The sequence below is a fragment of the Phaethon lepturus genome, unplaced genomic scaffold (genome assembly GCF_000687285.1).
Source record: "Phaethon lepturus isolate BGI_N335 unplaced genomic scaffold, ASM68728v1 scaffold19137, whole genome shotgun sequence".
Taxonomy (NCBI): Eukaryota; Metazoa; Chordata; class Aves; order Phaethontiformes; family Phaethontidae; genus Phaethon; species Phaethon lepturus.
This window is the reverse complement of record NW_010552738.1, coordinates 15,809-29,765: the sequence shown is the minus strand read 5'-3', so window position 1 is coordinate 29,765 and position 13,957 is coordinate 15,809. Positions and strand designations below refer to the sequence as shown.

Genomic DNA, 13,957 nt, shown 5'->3' with positions numbered 1-13,957 from the left:
GCAGGAATGTATCAGAGTCAAAACTTCTGTAAGCAAGGTCACAGGAACCCAGAAATTTATTATTTGATTGGTCTAGTTTCATAAAACTCACTCCTGTGAGCTGTAAGTATGCCTAGAGGGTGGATTACAAATTAACCCTTTCAGGATTTCTTTTGTGGATAACATAAAGTTTGTCTGTGAAATGAAAAATCAATAGGCACGTACTGCCTTGCCCTACTGTGAAGTTCTGCATTTTTAGAACTAAAGAAAAAGAACATTAAGTATTCTAAAACTATAAAAATTCAGTGATTGTGAATGCTTAGTAACTACCAATCAGAGGTTGTGTTAAGGTTCTTTTCCACCATCCTTCCGCTGCTGCAGATGTAATGGTCCAGCCTGTTTTGAGTGACGAGGCGAAAAAAAAACCACATCTTTTCCAAATCTTCTCAGTGTGGACTTAACAATTTCCAAGTCTTACCATTTGTCTCCAGTAGTGACAGATGAAAGCCATGAATGTTGAATGGGAATTTTCTGCCTTTTTTTTTCCCCCATTCAGAGATAATTTATGTAAGTAGAAGACATAATAAGGATACTAAATTAAGTGTGTCTATGAGTATATAAATAAAATTGGTTTGTTACCCATTTGCCAGCATTTTGGCTGAGCTGCAGCAGTGAGTATCATAACTGCTTTAAACTTGATTAGACAATTTAACTTGAAATTTAACTCTGGATATGGCAGAGAGAGATAAGCCTGTGAATAGGAGCATAAAACATTAATCTTGCAGTTCTCCAGCTGATCTCAGTAAAGCTGGCATGTTGTATTTATTCTTTGGCTTTGAAGAAATTTAAAGTCTTATGCTTCCAGTGTGACCTATGCACACATGAGTGGTCTTTGACTTCTGTTATACAGGTCAAGAATCACTGGGCCCTTTTGCTTGTTCTGAAAGTGAACTGTTTTTTTGTGAAAACAGAGGTGTTTCTGCAGCACCCAGGGATGGAATGCCTAATTTTTTTGGCAGGGTAGACCAGCTTTGTTTGACTACTAGCTCTTCTGTTTCTGCCTAAAACAGACCTGAAAGCAGAGTTTCTATCCAGTCCCACAGTGGCTTCCAGTGTTGAAGCAACATGAATGTGCAAAATGAAGTAGCATTTTAATTGGAAGCTGATCTATTTTAATTAGATATGAAGCTGTTCAGAGCAGCATTTCCTATGCTACTTTAATTTTCAATTTTTGTATGTGTTGTGATGCTTCATCAAAGAAAGATCAGTTTAGCCTCAGTGGAGTGGCAAAGTGACTAACATGAAAGCAGCCAGTTCTAAGGTCTTCTCCACCTATTTTCACATCCGTAACAGAAGTAACTTCCTTTCAACTGGAGTTTTGGAGTGCTTTAGGGCAACTGTGTGCTGGTTTTGAGTAAGTTCAGCTGCTATTTCTGCTTTTAGTAGACATCCTTTTTCCTGATGTTGATCTGTACTTTAAATTGATCCTGGTATAAAGAAATGTCTTGAAGTGGACATGCTTTCCAGTACGAAAACCAATTCAAAATATTCACCAAAGCACAAGTGGAAAAAAGGCAAGGTACAAATATGTTACATTTTTATGTTAGTATCTGTCAGTTTTTGATCTCCATGACACCTGCATTTGACTTACCACACACCCAAAGTCTCCAGTTTTAACAGTTGTAGGCCACTAAGCAGCCTTTTGTAGCAGCCAGCATTTTTAAGTGGTTTGATTGACAGTATTGTTGTCATATTGGTGACAATATGACCCTAGTTGAACCCCCACTTTAACAGCAGATAGTAGTATTTTCTTAAAACACCTGACTTCCAAGTTAGCTCAAAGTTACCCTTCTGGTATTGAAAATTCTGCCCATTCTTACTATTTTATCTTATAATTATATAACTACACATTAGAGTAGTTGTAATGCTTTTATAATATTGATAAACCCTAATGGATATATTCCACATTATGTAGTTGTTATAAGTGATGCACGTATGTTACCAGACTGGATGGGATATTCTTACTCTCCTGTGCTACCCTGTCATCTTCATTTCTTCTAGTTAATTATGGTACAGTGATGTCAATCACTGTATCTCACATTTTTGTCATATTCCAGTACATCTCAGGACAAAATGCTGTTCCTAACATTGAAAAGCACTAGTTTTTTTGCAGGATCCAGATTCTGAGTTAGAGCTTATGCTTTACAAGAGAATGCTGCTTCAAAATTTCTTGGTGGGTAAAGCTGGTCTAATACCTGCATGTTTGGTTCCTAGGATCGGTCAGTCAGGTCTAAGAGAGCAAAAGCATGCTTTTCATGCTCTGTCCTTTCTTTCCTTGTTCCCATGCAATGCTGCACCGATTGCTACTCAAAAGTCACCAGTTACCAATACTCACTGAATCATCATTCTCCTTATTAACACTATGTATCATTATCAGGTTCCCATTACTGCCTGTCAACTCAATGGATTTTGGCATCCAGGACTACACAAATATGTATCAAAATATTAAGTATGCATTACAAATATCACAGATAGTTCATATTCTAAATAGAAGGAAAAAGGTAGTATTGCTTGCTGGTGATGATTTTGAGGTATTTTACTTTCTTATTTCATATTCTGTTCGTATTCTGTTTGTATTTCAAAATATGTAAAATGATTTTTTTTTTTTCACTTTCAAAGAGCTTTAAAGATTTCAGGAAATTGTTTATTTTGGATTTTGATCCATCACAAAAAGAGGATAGCTTAGCACATAGTAATGCAAGTGGTTTCTTTTTCTCAGACTTACATTAAAATTGTGTTAAAAATTACCTGAAGATTTTCTGCTAGACATTTACTTCAACTATTTATTCACTTCTTAAGCAAAGAAATTAAAAGGATCAGGAGTGCAGACATCTAAAGATGTATGCCAGACATTAATCCCAAGAATTGTACCGAAAACAATACCCATTTACAGAAGCACTTCTGCTCTTTGAGTGTCATCAGTGTGCTGCGAACAAAATCTTTTTTCACCTCTGTTACTTTTTGTCAATGGTCATTATTGCTTTGCACATGTCTCCTGAAGCTCAGACTACCTTGGCTTTTTGCTACACAGCTAAGGCCCATAGGTATGGAGTATAGCAGCTCACTTTTGAAGCAAAGAAGTTGCATATTAACGTATTGGGGGTATGTATACGGCTTGGATTTCCTGACTGCATGTCCGTTCAGGTCTTTATTCAGTTATTCAGTGTGCTGGGATTCGAGTCCATCCAGCTCTCCAGGAGGTCTGAGAACCTCAGCAGCCTCACTTCGTCTTCTGCTTAAACACAGAGCCTCACTCCTGGAAGAGCGATCATATGTAGCCTTTTCACTGTACCTGGTTGAGCTTTCAGTCATTTCTCAAATACAAAATCCTTACAAAAGAAGGCAATGCCATTTTCTCCCTGCTGGCTTTCTGAAATCTCATGTTGGGAAAAGCACTTACCATGTATTTCATATGAAGAGAAAGCTTTCAGTAATGACTGGTATTTCTGAGCCTATTGCAGCCAGCGCAGCTGTTGAAAATGTCATTGTGGATGGCACAGATAGGGTAGGATTTTGAGCAAGAGCATGCACCATCTGACTTTGATATTAATGGAAAAGGAAAAAGAAAAGCAATAGGATGTTTGAAGAATAGACAACCTGTTGGATGTAGATGCATAAAACGGAACAAAAATAGAGAAAGTGTTGCTATTGGTTCTTGAAATCATGAGTAAAATTACTTTATTCAGCATACTAGCTGGAAATCTATGGATTTTGCAGACTCTGGGATTGAATTTCACATACCCGTAAGGAGAATTTTGAACAGTCAGGCCAACCTTAATATTCCTGCACTGAGGTGTTGGTATAATTCTTTGACAGTGTATATTAAGAGGTTGAAATGTCCATAATGATTTCCAAGTCAAATTTTTATTATTGTTACTGACCAGACTCACCTTCTGTGGCTAGTTTTTTATCAGTTATGATGGAAGTATAAATACTGTCTTTTTCTACAATTAGATGTGACTAAAAATAATTCTGACAATGTGTTTCTTCACGTCTCTGCATGGGCTTCTTATCTTCCTCATCTGGACAGAATTTGGGATCTTCCCTCTTACGCAGATATTAGGCTTGTTTTTCTCCTTTGTTTCTTTCTGTTCTTATCTATGTTTGATTTTTTTTAATGCTCTGTTTCTTTGCCCCTCTTACATAATCTTCTCTTTTTTTTTTTCTTTTTACCGACTCATTTTTCTCATCTTTCTGCTTTTTTTTAATTGTTCGCTTTTGACTTGTGTCTCATGTAGTGCAAGATCACCTAATGTTTCTAAGTTTTAACGTTCACAGAAAGCTCTACTACAAGGTTGCCTTGGGAACTAAGGGAAGACCTAATTTTAGAACCTGTGACGCTTTTGGGGGTCAATGGTCATTTGTTCATCTACCATTAGAGAAATTAGAAAAAAACTTCCCAAGTGGTGTGGTTTAACCCCAGCCAGCAACCAAGCACCACACAGCTGCTTGCTTGCTCCACCCGCTGGTGGGATGGGGGAGAGAATTGGCAGGGTAAAAGTGAGAAAACACGTTTATTAAATTTTAAAAAACCAACCAAACTCTTTTATGAAATTAAACAGTTTAATAGGGAAAACGAAAGCTGCGCACGCAAGCAAAGCAAAGCAAGGAATCCATTCACCACTTCCCAGGGGTAGGCAGGTGTTCAGCCATCTCCAGGAAAGCAGGGCTCCCTCACATGTAGCGGGTACTTGGGAAGACAAACGCCATCACTCTGAACGTTCCCCCCTTCCTCCTCCTTCCCCCAGCTTTATATGCTGAGCGTGACGCCGTATGGCATGGGATATCCCTGTGGTCAGTCAGGGTCAGCTGTCCCGGCTGTGTCCCCTCCCGGCTTCTTGTGCCCCCCCAGCCCCCTCGCTGGTGGGGTGGGGTGAGAGGCAGAAACAGCCTTGACTCTGTGTAAGCGCTGCTCAGCAGTAACTAAAACATCCCTGTGTTATCAACACTGTTTCCAGCACAAATCCATACCATAGCCCTGTACTGGCTACTAGGAAGAAAAATAACTATCCCAGCCAAAACCAGCACAGCAAGAAAACTGCAGGGTCTCCGCTGGGCAAATAGAATAGAGAAAATAAAGACATGAAAATGAAATTGGTGTCTATGTCCTTTTTACTGTGGCTCAACAAAGTCATCACTGTTAATTGTTTCACTGCAAAGGACATAGTATTTTATATATGTATATATGTATGTGTTTACACATGCGCCATCTATAAACCTTGAAGAGATTGGTTTTACTTTGTGCTTGAAGAATAGGTTTAGGATAAGTCTTTCTATGTGTATCTATTTCATTGACAGGTATGGATCGGGCATGTTGTTAACTGTGGACATTGCTGGCATCTTAACATTTTGGCACCAGATAGCTCCAAACGCTTCTTACTCTCAAGCTGCAACTGCACGGAGCTGTGATACTAGCCAGCCTTTGCAGTCCTTTTACATGTTATTAGTGCTTATTCATGTGAGGAATTCCATTCCTTTCCAGTATTTCCCATCACTGACGTTAAGACTTGTGTAATTGTACCTCATAGTTGCTTCTGAGTACCACCTATGAGACTTTGTGAAAGGCTGTTCAGGAATGTAATTGTATTGGAGCATGGAAAATGGGTATCTAACAGGTCTTTAACTGGACGAATCATGTTTATTTTTTATGCAGGGAATAAATCACAAGATAGTGGGATTGCAGAGATGGAGGAACTTCCGGTCCCACACAACATCAAAATAAGTAACATCACATGTGATTCCTTCAAGATTTCTTGGGACATGGATGCTAAATCCAAGGACCGCATTACTCATTACTTCATTGATCTCAACAAGAAAGAAAACAAGAACTCCAACAAATTTAAACACAAGGTAATTTCCCTTTAAAAATCAAGGTAGAAATAGTTGATTTTGAAGAGATGAATCTCAGTGTTTTATTAACCTTTCAAAGCCAGACCATGGGAAACAGGCATTGGATATCCAGCAAAGGTGGGTATTGATTAACCTGATTTTTTTTTTTTTTTTTTTTAAACTCAGAATACCTTCTCTGTCTCTAGCATGTGTGTTTGTACACACAAATACATTTGTTTCATAGAGAACTGAACATTGTCTTCTCTGTGTCATTTGAAAACAGTTTTGGAACTTGTACAATGTATTGCAAGACAGACATTTTTATTCCTGACTAGTTCTTAATCATTATTTAAACAATTTATGTATTCTGCGCCTGTCCTTGTTCAGTGACAGACTCGTGAGAGCAACACATGTCATTTCAGCAGAAGAGTCACAAATTCTAATGCACTTCTAGGAAGGCTTCCAGCAATTTTAGTTTGCAGCATTCAGCACTGTGACCTGAATATTCATCTGGCCTCTTTCCTCAAGTCACTGATGCAGGGACATACTGCATGCATTACAGAATCTCCACTTAGCAAATCCAGCAACGTTTGCTTTCACCTCAGAATAGTTGAAATACTGAGATGTCCAGAGAAACATGGAATGAGATAGAAGATTAAACAACAAAATCATGTTGGCAATATCTCTAAAAGATAAGGTTTGCCAAGGCACAAATATCTATCCAGACAAATATGAGAACTCTCAATCTATCAACACCTAAATTACTATTGGTTTATAAGCCAGTGGAATAACCAGGAAATTCTTCCAGCAATTTCTCTGAGTCTTTTTATTGTGAGAGTATTTTTCCTGTGACTTCTGTTAATAGCAGGTGTATAATTTTGACATTTCCTTATTTGACTTCTTTTTTTTAATGTGGTTGGAAGTAACATATGCATTAAACGTAATGAAAAATCATTTACTACTGCTTGAAATACAGAATTTTATGTGTTTGGCCAAGATGTTGCAGTTGCTAGTTTCTAGTGTGCAAAGCACTACCAAATTTAATGTTACAATAGGCATTTATTATGACACATTTTTAATTGCAATAGCAAATAAAGTAGGGTATGTTTGTTTTTTTTCTCACTGTTATTACTTATGGCCTCAGAGTCTTTGAATTTGAATTCCAATTTTATACTGCAGGAATAAATACACCTTCTAATATAAATGCTTACTGGCATGGATTCTTTTAAATTTCTTTCATTTTATTGATCTACATGTGTTTTCATTCATGTGCAAAATGGTGTAAAGTTGTATAATTTGGTTTTGTAAAAGGTAGAGCCACCCTAGCAGATCAAACACTATATACACTTCAAAATCTGTATCACAGAGATGAGAGTAGTGTTAAAATGGAGAGGAAAAAACAAGGATATTGGTAGGGTAATAATTTATTTTCTTTTTCTCAGCAATTCCCTGGCTTTTTACTGTGATGAAGCGTTTAGTCAAAGGAGAGAAGTAATTGGTTTTGTAAGATCAGGATCTTACAAAAAAGGCTGAAGTCTATGAACCAAAATGATGAATTTCAAGTTGGATGTCTTGTCAGAATTAACTTTAAAATTTCCTGGTACTAATTGTGTTAGCGACTTGGTAAAGCTTTTTTTTGTGTGGTTGTTTTCCCCCCACCCCCGGACAGAATGATGGAAATCCTGACAGCAGACAGACTGGGCAAGAGAACCACACAGGCTGAATACTCTAACACCTATCTCTGCCAGAGCACATATGTGTTTGCTTGCATGCATCTTCAGTACCAATTAATTTTTTTAACACTTTTTTTACAATGAGCTTTTGTTGAGAAATTAAAAATTGCTCAAATCCAAAATTTGCCCTAACCCTTGTGTGGTTAGACACTTGCATCCTTCCCTAGCTGAGGCTCAGCGGCAGACTGCTGCGCAGGGAGCTGATAACCTGGCAGCTGCAGCACCAGGGACTGAATCCTTCCAGAATCCCAAGGCCACTGAACCAGCCCCCAGCCATCCATTGCCTTCATAACAAACCTGTTGTGTAAAGGGGAAGGATATCCCTGCCCCTTCTCCTTGCAGAGCTTTTTAGAAAGAAAAGAGTGAGCCCTACCACTTAGTTATAAAAAAGAGCATTGGGACTTACTTTCAGGAGTCATCTACCAGTCAGGCTGTGGAAGGAGATGGGCATCTTCAGGGGAAAAAAAAAAATCCTCCTTACATTCCTTATGGGTAGGGTAAGTCACTGTCTGCAAGTGCCTGTCTCCCTCACAGGTCGTAAACCCAAATGACCAGCTTAAACTATTTTCCAACTTGTAGAGAGTTAGTGTTAAGTCTCCGTTTGCTCACATGGCTGTAAGCAGGTGACTTGGGATATAGAATTAACCTGATAGGTAGATAGATGCTGTGCCTCAGGAAAGGGAGCTGCTTGTGTCCCTTGTGTACCTGGGAGAGCGTACATGAATGATTCGTCCTTTCACCACTACTTCTTTTGGCAAATATATAAAGTATATTCAGCATATTTAGGGTGCATACAGTTTTCCTATTTATGACCGTTGACATTGTATCTGTGAAGGAGGAGGTTTGTATTGGTAGTAGTATGTAAAGACTAGAATTCTAATAAGACTTCGTCTTTTTCTGAATGCAATTTGCATACTTTGACGTATGGAAGTATGATTATTCCCATGTAGTAGGAAATGAGGCTCAGATATTTAGCAAAACTAGAACTAGAACTTGGGCATACTGAATTCCCACAATGTGTCCTACGAGCAGACCTGGCAAAGGGAAGGGTAAGATGAAATGGGAGAAAGCCAAAAACTAAAAGCTGCTGCTTTGGCGGTGAAACGAGACTGCAGGCATCTTTTCCCAAAAAGGAGAGAGGTAGTGTGACTCGTATACCTCGCTGCTTAGTTACTCCGTGCTTCCAGGTTGTTATTGCTGTCTAGGTACCTTTAGAGTTGTCTGATGTGTGCTGGTGCTGGAGCAGCCATCTGCCACTCCAGAATCCTGGCTGTCCTTGAGCTGGCATATCTTTGCACTGCTTTGGGGGCTCAGCTGGGGATGAGAGCCGAGCAGATGAAAGGAAGAAATGGAGAATCCCCAGAGAAATTTCAAGATGAACGTTTGAACATTTTTTCCTGAGGTCAGTATAGCGACCTTAAAAAAAAAAAAAAAAGAAAAAAAGAAAAAAAAAGTGTTTGCTTAGAAAAAGAATGACAGATTAGAGTTATGCGAAGCATCATACCTGCCTCTCCTCCCCAACTGTGCAAGAGATAAACCCCTCTATTTAGTGGTTTTAGGTAGTCTGCCCCTTTTTTGGCAACAGTTAGAAGAGTTTCCTGGTGCAGAGCTGGAAGGTAAGGCTTTGACGCATGGGGTAAGGAGGCTTTTAATGTTACAGGAAAACTGACACAATTAATGGGGGCAAAACTGGGTTGTGGGCACAGAGACCTGACCCAGGTGGAGGCAGTTTTTACCACAGCCAAAGAGAAGATGACAGGAAGACTAATGATAGTAACTGTAGCAGCTGCTGACTGCATTAGCAGTAGCAAATTCAGTCCACTGGGATGCTGTTGCAGTATAATTCCAGGGTGATAGCTTTAAACGTCATTTGGAGTTTCTTTCATTTTCCCTCGTAATTTTCCTCTATCTTTTATATATTATTTCAGAGTGCACAACCGAATCCTTCACAGAAGAAGCTTTATCCCAACTGTTATTTGATTTAAACGAGAATTAGCAAAAAAGAAATCATGACAAAAAAACCTTACCCTTGATTATCAATCACATTTCAGTTCTTGTAATAGCACAAGCTGCTAATTTTATAGTTTCTTAACACAGAAACCAAAGACTGTTTTTGCTGACAGAAAAACAATGAAAGAAAGATGGTTTTCCACAATAGAAGGCCAGGGGAAAAAAAAAAAATAAATCTTTAAGACCCTGCTTACAGCTCATGAACAGAAAACGTCTCCATTTCTTTTTTTCTTAAGGGACTACTGTGCTAGTACTTATAGGTGGACAGCTATGGATGTTATCTGAAATGCCCATTTTTCACATGGCAGCCATCTTACTCTTCTCTGATTACTGATAAATATTCAGGAGTGACCACCTCTCTTACTCTATCCCAGCTCCTCGGGCACACCATTCAACTCCACTATGAGTCCTTTTGCCCACAGTTCTGGCATAAACTATCCGGTTCTTCACCTTTTTCTTCCCCTTGGTGGTCTGTGCCACAGTCTTTGGTACTGTAGAAATTAGGTATTTCAAGAACAAGCAGCAGCTGTTCTTTGTTGCACTACGGTGCAATACACTGGAAGAGCAAAATGGAGTATCTGAAATGGTGGCAGGGTGGGAAGCAAGCAGTGCAAAGGCAGGCACAAACTATCTAGCTGCCTGTTTGGCTTGTTCTGGCTCTTCCTGTACATAAGGGTATTTTGATACCTGTAAAACAAAGTTACTCTACAACACATTTAATTTTCTCTGTTGAAGTTTGGTTTGGAAGATATCAACAGCAATATAGCTGGACTGATTGACAGCCGGAGGAATTTTGTTTGGTTACACTGACTGAAAGAAAACAGTGGCAATGAGAGCACAAGAAGCAATTAAATTAAGATTTCCTTGTGCTCAGTAGCATGTCTTTCTCTGTTTGCATACTTCCGCACAAATGGCCCTAGGCTGAATGACATATTCGGGCTACGTGTGATGGTATCAGTCTGTAGCCACGTGGAACTAGTAATGAACTCGTACATGCAGGTTATCACCGTAGCTCTTAAAGCAGACCTTAGACCATTGTCCTTGGCCACCCTGTTAACTTTGCTGCACCAATGGACTGTAAGAAGTAACTGAGGTTTACACAAAAGAGCCAGGGGTTGGGGACGACATTGCAAAAACAACGAAGGAAGGGGCGGTGGATTGGTTTGATTGCACTGCTGACTTGTGTGGTGTTCTTTTTGTTTCCATCAGGATGTACCCACTAAACTGGTGGCCAAAGCTGTTCCTTTGCCTATGACGGTCCGTGGGCACTGGTTCTTGAGCCCAAGAACAGAATACACAGTAGCAGTGCAGACAGCATCAAAGCAAGTTGACGGCGATTATGTTGTTTCCGAGTGGAGTGAAATCATTGAATTTTGCACAGCAGGTAATATCGCTGAGGAAACACGCACCACAGGATGTATGCAATTAACACTGGCTTTGCGGCCTGAGTGGGTTAGCCATCTACCAGTGCCAGCTAGGCTCGGAGCGTTACAGCAGTCACACTGGGAACTGGAATTCTAACTTTAGGATTTGTGTGCGCTCAGGTTTGGCGGGGTAATGATGAGGCAGCTGGACTGCCCCTTTGTTCTGCAATAGCTTAGCTGCCCAAAGTGCTGTGCCTGGCCCCACTGCTTGTCTCAGGCTAGGAAAGGAGGCTGGTGAACCGAAGTGGAGCAGGGCCACTTGTGTGCCTGTTGCTGGCTACTAGCACCTGTGGAGAAAAGACGGAGTGGCAGCTCCCTAACAGACAGCTTTCTTAAGAGGTTCTGCTCTCCCTTCTCTGCCTGCCACAAAGCCTGCGCACCACCAACACCCTGTCTCGAGGATCAGTATAGCCTGTCACTGATTTAGAAGTCTCTTCTTTTGATGCTGGTCACCTAGCGCCAATGTGCTTGCCTGTGTGAAAGCTGAGTGCTGAGGCGAGCTCTCCAAGTCCCGTGTTGGTTGAGATGCCCTTGAGGCTGTGCCCTAAGCAAGCTTTTTTAGTTATGTCAATTGTTACTGGCTCACAACTGGGTACACTGTAGCAAACAGTTTTTATCAAATGGCGTAAGCCAGAGAGGGCAGTTGTCTGTGGTCCCAGATACAGGGGAATCCAGCTCTAACACCAGCAATCCCGAGTGCAGGGCTGCTGTAGGCTTGCAGAGTATTCCCAGGGGGAATCAACCATGCCTGTTCCTGCTGTTTGTCTGTTGCCACTGTTGGAAACTGGCGCTGGTCTATACGGTTTCCATATAGCTGCTGCATGATGTGAGGTATGTTACCAAGGCTCTGTTCCCAATTTTAAGTCTGCGCATCTGTGTAGCTTTTGGAGAGTATTGTGGTTTTTCATGCCCCCCATACTAGCAGATTGTCTTTTTCTTTCCAGATTATTCAAAAGTTCACCTAACACAGCTACTGGAAAAAGCTGAAGTGATTGCAGGCCGTATGCTTAAACTGTCTGTGTTTTATCGGAATCAGCACAAAGAGTACTTTGATTATATCAGGTAAGAAAGTACACATATGCAAAATTGTTTGGAAAATTAAGGGAGTAATGAAAATAAGTAAATGGAGGCAGCTGTGCTAAAGCTAGAGCAGAATGTCTACGCTTTATTGCCAGTTCAGAAGAAGGGAAAGCATAAAATACAACTCATTTCTTCCACCTTGCTTAACTCGGCACTGCCATTAGGCAATAAAATTTGTGTTTTGAAGCAGAAACTGGAGTACTCACGGGGTCTCCAGCCTGATTAAAGGGTCTGTTATCATAATGGAGTGTTTAGTAACCAAATACTTGTATTGTACTAAGAAATTCAGAGTGAGGTGTCTAATAGTAGGAGAGCACAAGTGTGTGTGTAGGCATTTGCCCGCAGATAAAAGAGTTCCGTCTCAAGAATTTGCTCTCCATGTACAACCACTCCATTTCTATGCCCAAATGTAGTAACTGGGGCTCTGCAATCCCAATGTTAATTTACAGATCATGTGGGGAGTGAGAGGGGATGATGTTTAGGCAATTTTACAACACTGTGCTTCAGTTGGAATGGATACATGGGATAGCTGGAGGTAGGTTCCTTATTCCTGTGGGAGACCCAGTGTGCCTTCACACTCGCAACTGGAAGCGTCATTACAATAGAAAAGAAGACTTTTCAGTCGAAGGATTCAAAGATCATGTACTGACTGAGCAGGAGCAGCCACCATGCAGCGGTAACCTTCCACCATTAGAAGAACGTGGATGAGAGGTAAGCAGAGTGTCGACGCCTGTTGCAGCACTGTGTTGGAAGGGGGACAGCACTGACTATGCTGCTCTAATATGCGTGGGGAGACAGGGCGGCTGCTGTGCCACATCGTTCCAGTTTTATGTGGGCGTCGCACTAGTACCTGTCTAGAACTGAAAGTTTTTTAAAACTGCTGAATTAAAAAAACACGGGGGGGAATCCAAAGAGCAGACTACACCACCCTCAGAAACATTCCCACTTTGTAGTCACGAGTATCTGCTTGAATCCAGGAGTGTCTTGTCTATTCCAGAGCGTGGGGTTTGGTCCTTCCCTTCTGTGTTTTGGAAGAATTATTTTATTGCACATACTGACAAAGCAGCAAAACTTAGTGGAGGCAGAGAATGAATTGCAGCTGTTGAGGGTCTTTGAGGACCTCGTAAATCTCTGCTGCCATCCTGGGCTAGATACCAGAGAAGGGAAATGCCTGTGGTGGTTCTGATTCTCGTATAGCTTTGTTTTCAGCTGTGTAACCATAGCGCACCCGCCTTTGTGTTCATAGAGCGTTGAAAATTGCCACTGAGGTGCGTTTATAGCTGTGGTTTTGGCCTTGTTCTGCCAAATGTGATGCTAATTGATTGCACTGTATCTTTTCCCCTCCCTCCTGTTATGTTCTTTCTTGGTTCGACAGAAATAGAGACTAGTTTGTTTTCCCTTCTGTTAGTGAGCTAGAGAGACAAAAAGGTGCGTGTTACTAGGTCAGTATGAAGCCCGAATGCCTGTAACTGTCTCACGGTTGCCTTTCCTGGACAGAAATGTACTAAATATGGTCACAAGGGCTAGTCCTTCCACAACGCACCCTTCTGAACATTGCGTTAAAAACCCTACCACATGCCTCCTTTCAGGAAAAAACCCTTGTCTGGTGTCGTAACCGTGCTAAAGCAGCAACCCCTAAACGTAGGGTGTGAAAGTCTGAGCTTGTAAGTAGTGTTCTCGTCCCTCGGCTGGGAGCGCCGAAGAGCAGCTTAGATCCCCGGGAAGAGTGACCTATAGTTAGCCTAACTGGCCACTGGATGTCAGTATCTTGCCACAGAGATGGAACTGCAAGAAGCCTGGCTGTTCAGGTTGCAGAGGCTGTGCTTGTTCAAACTGATTCCG

General features: G+C 40.9%; 1 protein-coding gene across 1 annotated transcript in view; it reads left to right on the top strand.

Moving 5' to 3' along the window:
- The first annotated feature begins 5,693 nt into the window (after positions 1–5,693).
- Positions 5,694–13,957, top strand: part of PHYHIPL (phytanoyl-CoA 2-hydroxylase interacting protein-like) — an 11,094-nt gene continuing 2,830 nt past the window's right edge. Inside the window, exons 1-3 of the mRNA XM_010291313.1 lie at positions 5,694–5,889; positions 10,821–10,995; positions 11,980–12,097. Of these exons, the coding sequence (XP_010289615.1) occupies positions 5,725–5,889; positions 10,821–10,995; positions 11,980–12,097 (458 nt within the window). The 5' untranslated portion in view covers positions 5,694–5,724. The remainder of the gene's footprint in view (positions 5,890–10,820; positions 10,996–11,979; positions 12,098–13,957) is intronic.